General features: G+C 35.2%; 1 protein-coding gene across 1 annotated transcript; it reads left to right on the top strand.

The window, feature by feature from the left end:
* The first annotated feature begins 1313 nt into the window (after positions 1–1313).
* On the top strand, positions 1314–5769 carry LOC120081744 (SUPPRESSOR OF GAMMA RESPONSE 1). The gene is made up of 6 exons (XM_039036858.1): positions 1314–1616; positions 2896–3037; positions 3896–4082; positions 4176–4669; positions 4988–5362; positions 5478–5769. The coding sequence occupies exons 1-6, from the start codon at positions 1609–1611 to the stop codon at positions 5529–5531; spliced, it is 1260 nt and encodes a 419-aa protein (XP_038892786.1). The 5' UTR covers positions 1314–1608; the 3' UTR covers positions 5532–5769.
* The last annotated feature ends 782 nt before the right edge of the window (positions 5770–6551 follow it).

Raw genomic sequence — 6551 nt, 5'->3', positions numbered from 1 at the left:
ATCACCATGAATTCATTCTAAAAATGCATGTGATTCAATCTCCACTTTGACTAGTGATGGTCTAATGGTTAATTTACCTTGAGAGTAAGCATCACATGATAATTCATTAGATTGAAGAATCTTCTGACTCTTCAATGGATGCCTATTTGAATTCTTGATATTTTTCCTCATAATTATAGATCCTATATCACATGATATGTCATGCTAAATTGTAAATATGTTTGGATTCATGAACGTTAGGTTCATTGTTGCATATGTTTGAATTACTCGTATATGAATATAAAATAATTCAGAAGATAAAACAGACAACTCTTTCAATATACAGTTTTTATATGAGACAGTAGATAAAATATAAAAATGCTCCATATTATTCTTTCTATCAATTTCAATGTGATAACCATTGCAATATATATCTTTAAAACTAAGTAGATTTCTCTTTGATTGACTAGAGAATGATATATTGTTAATTGCAAAATTTGTTCCTCTACGCAAAATAATATTTGCTTTTCAAAACCCTTCAATTAGGCTTGCAAAATTTGATATTATATTGATTTTTGCTTCCAACATTGTCAGTTTGGAAAATTATTTTGTACTTATAAGTAGTGTATGTGTAGTTGCACTGTCTGTCAGACATAGATCTTTTTTATTCATTTTTGAGTCACCCAACATATGAAAATGATCCAAGTTTTCTTAGAATCTACATTTAGCGAGAAAACGATAGGAACTCATGCTGATAATGTATCATGAATTTGAGGAGCACAACGTCTAACAATGAGAACAGGAATATGAAGAAAATATAATATAATAATAATATATAATAAAATAAATAAATATTATAATAAATATAATATAATATATAAAAATATAAAATAAATAAATAACAAAAATAAATAAAATAACAAAATATGAATTTCTCCACTTTCTCTAATCTTTTTGGATTGATCATCAATATGTGTGTTTTTCAAAACTCACAAAATGTTAGCAATTTGGCAAGTAAGAGATGAATTATATAGAGTGTGTTATTTTGAGACATATGAATACTAAATGAAATAATGGATAAGTGACATATGACCAATAGATACTGATAACGAACCTGTCCTAATTTAATATATTTATAATAATTAACACAAGATTCGTTTTTATGTGTGTGCATCTGTAAAATGGCCGTACACAATCAAGTGGAAAGCCCAATCATCGACCACACAACAAGCGGAATATCCAAGTCAACGCCAAGTCGCCGGAGAAAAACATACGACGGAGTCGCACGGAATCCTAACCCTTCTCACTGCAAAGGCGAAAGACTGTCGGCTATTTTTTAATTCAAACTTTCCCCACTAATCCAAATTTCCAACTTCCTCCATATTTCCTATTCAAATTTCCATTTATCGTGTCGGGAAAATTAAAAAGACAGACCCTTTCCAGTTTTTTTCATCATCACTCTGTTGTTGTGACAGGACGCGTCAAACAGTTACTGGGTCTCAAAATTTTCCCACAATCGAACACCGTTTCTTCAAAATCTCTCACGCGGTATAGAATCAAAGCACAGGAAGCAGCTGCAATTGGAGAAATAATATTTGTGGATCTCGATCTCCCCATTTGCCGTCTTCCATGGCTAGGTAGTACCCCCTTTCATTTTCATAAATTTCTGATCATTCTGTTGCTTTATGGTTGCAATCTGGTATCTGGGCCTGTTTTAACTTTGCTAATCTTCATTTGTTTCTCTGAATAGAGTTAGTTTCTTATCTGGGGTTACCTTAAAACCAAGCTTACGAGGTCCTAAATGCTAAACTTGGTTAGGTTTTCGATTTTCCTGTCCCTCTTAACAGGCTCAGAAAGGGCTTTTTTTGTGGAAGCTTGGTTCATGGGATTTTGTACAATAGAACCATGGATATACCCTTTTCAGCTTTACATTAGTATCTCTCTCATTTTCATATAATGACCTTAACATCCTTTATTTGGAGGCTTCTTATTCTTAAACTTGTTCTCATATTTCTTGCTTGGTGCCAAATGCCCCTGATATATTTTTCAGCATGTGCCTCTTGTAGAGTTTTTTGAACCGTCTTGAGTATAGACACTAAAAAAGCTTGTTCTTTGTTTGATTCTACAATTTTGTATTACTGTCGCATCCTGACAAATTGTCATATGAGATAGAGAAGTTCCAGTCATTCAGTGATGAAACATGATTTCAGTGTTCAATCAAATATATCCCTTTGTTTCTTAGTGGAGTATAGGATTGGTTTTCCATAGCTAGTTTTCCTCGACTTTGGCTTTCTTTATGCTCATTAGGAAAGTACCTCCTTCCTCTCAGGTGGACATTATTTAATCTGTATGAAAAAAGAAGGGAGACAATTGGATTAATGATGAGTTCAAAATGGCATCCAATCTGATTAAAACATTCAATTCAATCAAAAGTTCAAAACCCACTAAATTTTCATTGGAAGCCAGCTTATAAATGTACTAGTTAGTAGATTATAAGATTCAGGAATTCAAGATCAGTCTCTCTGAAAATTTTCGACATTATGATATTTGATTATCATCAAAGTTCCCAGTTGACATTTTAGAAAGAGTACCTTTTCATCACTGCATTTTACTATTTTAGCATAAGTAGTACGACACTAGACTTATAATGCTGCTAGACTATACATTTTTAATTGAATTGTTTCCATTGAGCGTGGTAACTGAATGGATGAATTTGAGGTAATAAATTGAAATTAAGCATTGTAATGGTTCTATTTTTGTAAAATAGATTAGCTTTTAAGTACACATGTAAATTATTGTAATTTGCTCACGATTCATGGCTATTTTCATTATGGGGTATAACTTGTTTGCATTATGTATTAGAGCTCTAAACAGCCCATGGTTTTGACTTCTTGGTGTTATGTTTGGTTTATGTAGACCTTCATGGCTGGTAGACAGCAATAGAATTGCAACAAAAATTAAGAGTGCATCTGGAACAAGCAATCCTCGAGGCATTGAATGGAAAAGCAACCCGAGCAAAAGTTGTCCGAATTGCCAACATATAATTGATAACAGTGATGTATAACTACTGTTTACTGTTTATTTAATAGAAAGTCACGAGGGTTCAAGTTTATCAGTTATAATTTTGTTAAGATTCTAATCTCTCTCTGAAATTCAACATGTGATGACAGCAATAAATTGAATCAACGTTCACTCAGAAGTGTTCAACTCTAGTGTTATGTATAACTTATTTTGTACGTAGTTTGATATGTAAGGGCAGCAATTTCACTCTTTTGTATCTTGTTGCTGACATGTTAATCTGGTCACTTTGGTAAATAGCATTGTCCATGATGACCTGTTTTCTCATTCTCTCCTTTCTTGCAACCTCCTGTTATTCAGTCTCATCTCATTGTAATCAATGCAATGGCTGGAAAATTTAGCTTAGCTGATGGAAGGTCTAAGTGTAGAAGATGATGGATACCTAATCATGTTGTAGCTACATTAGCTTATAGTTGGAATATTAAAAAAAGTCCAAGCGCTAAGTGGAAAGGTAGAATGATGATGGTGCTGCTGTAGAAATATTTTGGACTTGTTTTGTAATAAAATTATCCTGCCTTCCATAAGCCCATGCCCACTACGACAACTTTTTCTTTTTGATGAGGAACAGTTGAAGCTTGCTTTGTTTAGACATTCGTAGTTTCCATTTTAGAGCCGATGTTCAATACTATCCATCAAGTGAGAGAGATATCTTGAAAAGATCAGCAGTAATTCTTACTTAACCTGAATAACTATTTAATGTACTTAACATATTGCAGAGTTTATATTTCTCCAAAATTTATGTCTTAAGCTTATAACATTGTTCTCTTTTTTGGGCTGATTTGGTTGTAGTCGTGTTCGTGTTTGATACTTAGAGCAGTCGAAATCTCTTTGTTTCTAGGTTGCTCAAGAGTGGCCAGGCTTACCTAGAGGTGTAAAATTTGATCCTTCTGATCAAGAAATTATATGGCATCTGCTAGCCAAAGTTGGCATTGGTGGTTCAAGGCCGCATCCCTTCATTGATGAGTTTATACCAACTGTTTTTGAAGATGACGGCATATGTTATACCCATCCTCAAAAATTACCAGGTCAGTCATGACAAGACTAATCCTAACCCGGTTTAATTTAATTGTTTGATGTGATACTCTCTGGTTACAAACTTTTTGTTTAAAATATTGTAGGTGTTAAGCAAGATGGCAGTGTATCCCACTTCTTTCACAGAGCAATCAAGGCATACAATACTGGGACTCGAAAGCGTAGGAAGATTACGGATGATGATTTTGGTGATGTTCGCTGGCATAAGACTGGAAAGACAAAACCAGTGGTCATCGACGGGGTTCAAAAAGGGTGCAAGAAGATCATGGTTCTATACATGAGCTTTGCTAAAGGAGGTAGGGCTGAGAAAACCAATTGGGTTATGCACCAATATCACTTAGGGACAGAGGAAGATGAGAGGGATGGGGAATATGTCATTTCCAAAATATTTCACCAGCAACAAAATGTTAAGCCGGGTGAAGTCATTGAACAGGAAGTCCCTGAAATCATTGATACCATAAAAGTCGATCCCCGAACTCCGAAATCTGCAACTCCAGAGCCTCCTCGCATTGAAAGTAGATCTGTGAATGCCGATCCAGAACAAGATTCTGTTATCACTTCCACTAGTGCCCTTGCTGAGGTAGATGAAAACCGTGTCTTATTGTACATTTCCCATAAATCTAGACCCTTAAATCACGGTTGCTATATGCATATGAATCGGATTATTTTGAATTCGGATGGCCTTTATTTTCATTATGTGCAAGTTTTGAATCTGAAATGCAGAATAAAACTACTATTTTTCCGTTTAAAGGTTTCAATTCCACTCGGTTGCTGGAAACAGCTGATTTTACTGAAGCCTGACATCCATTGAAAAAGAATGTCACCTCTTGTTCCAATCTTTATATTGTTATATGCATCATCTGTTCTCTATTTTTAATGAGTGCTTATCATCAATCAGGTTCCACCAGAATTTGAGAACTCAGATAAAAACGGTATGATCAAGCCAGATGGTTGCTCCGGTGAAGTGATTGACGATAATGACAATCACATCGAGGAAGAACCAAAATGGTGGGAAGGAGAGTCACAGAACATATTAGATTCCCAACAACTTGTAGAAGCATTGTCTCTGTGTGACGATCTCCTTCAGAGCCAGTCTCCCCATAGGGATGGGAATTCTAACCATGGCCCATCGGGGAGCAAGTCTTGCTTTTCTGAATATGCAAAATTAGGACCAGAGGATCTAAAGAAGGATCTAGAAGAGTGCCAAAATCTTGTCCTTGATCCTTCAAACATCGATCTTGACACACCTCCAGAGTTCCGACTTAGCCAGCTTGTATGTCTAAATTTCCATTCTACAGCCAGTTCATTAATTTACTGAAAACATACACCATTTACCTCAACCCATTTCCCCTTTAAAGTAAAATGACATTTCTTTGTTATTCTAACAGGATTTCGGTTCGCAAGAAAGCTTTTTGGCTTGGGGTGGTAAGGCAGCAGAATAAATAACTACTGTGGTGCCCTGCCTGCAACCTTTTTGTTTTTGTGGAACTCTAAAGTGATGTATTTTGATGATCAATTTTTTGGCGACGAGCTTCAAGCAATTGCAAACCGAACTTCCTTTGTAAATTCGTGTGTTTTAAATTTCATTGACTTCGTTAAACGCTTGTAACAAACAGAGGAGTAACCCATTGTTAATTTTGTTATGGGACATTGAAAGGAACAAGACATTTGTAAAGAAAAGTGAACTGTTTAGGATTTTGGGAAGTCATTTTCAAAGCCAACGAAGATGAAGTGTAAGAAAAACATAAGTAGAGATGTTTATTAGCAAGTGATCAAGGGCGGAGCGTTGATTGGTTTGTCCATAGAAAGAAAAACAAAGAATGGTTGATCCTAAAATTTACAAGTTGAAGGGTGTGTGTGTTTTGTCCTAAAATTGCTGAATCTCATGAGCTGGCTAAGAAAATGGCTTTAGGGAACTGATGTTTGAAAGAAATGGGTGTCCCCTTGGCCCCGAGTGCGTCTTGCCGTGTCGACAGGCATATAGGATGGGTGCATTTGCGTCCACCACCGCCATTTGTATTCAAATTCAACTCCAAGGTCCCCTTCTCTCTTTTATTCTATTCCAACGTTTCTTGTGGGATTTGATAATGGTGGTCTAGAATTATTAGATTTTTTTAGGTTGAATGTGAATGAATTGAGACTACATCAGAATGTGAGTGATTTCAAGAACATGATTAAGGAAAGTTTAAAAGAATTGATTATCTATATCTACCATTGACACTCTTCTTTTCAGTGGTTAAGACACAGAAGATGTATGTAGAATGTTCAGAATTGTTTGTCAAATTCATGAGCTCTCACTTTTTTGAAAATTAACTTAATTTCTTCTATATCTGCCTCTAGACATAGCCGATCCAACGAACGTACATACTCTTGTATTATGCAATGCCAAGTTAGAATGATAATTAATCAAAACTGATTTATTAAACAGGACATCAAATAATATTATATTGGAAACTTTCATG

The sequence above is a fragment of the Benincasa hispida genome, chromosome 7 (assembly GCF_009727055.1).
Source record: "Benincasa hispida cultivar B227 chromosome 7, ASM972705v1, whole genome shotgun sequence".
Lineage (NCBI taxonomy): Eukaryota > Viridiplantae > Streptophyta > Magnoliopsida > Cucurbitales > Cucurbitaceae > Benincasa > Benincasa hispida.
This window is presented reverse-complemented; position numbering and strand designations above follow the sequence as displayed.

Coding starts and splice junctions, on each gene's coding strand:
- LOC120081744 (XM_039036858.1), top strand. Junction 3,038..3,895: donor ATATAATTGATAACAGTGAT/GTATAACTACTG, acceptor CTTTGTTTCTAG/GTTGCTCAAGAGTGGCCAGG. Junction 4,670..4,987: donor CCACTAGTGCCCTTGCTGAG/GTAGATGAAAAC, acceptor ATCATCAATCAG/GTTCCACCAGAATTTGAGAA.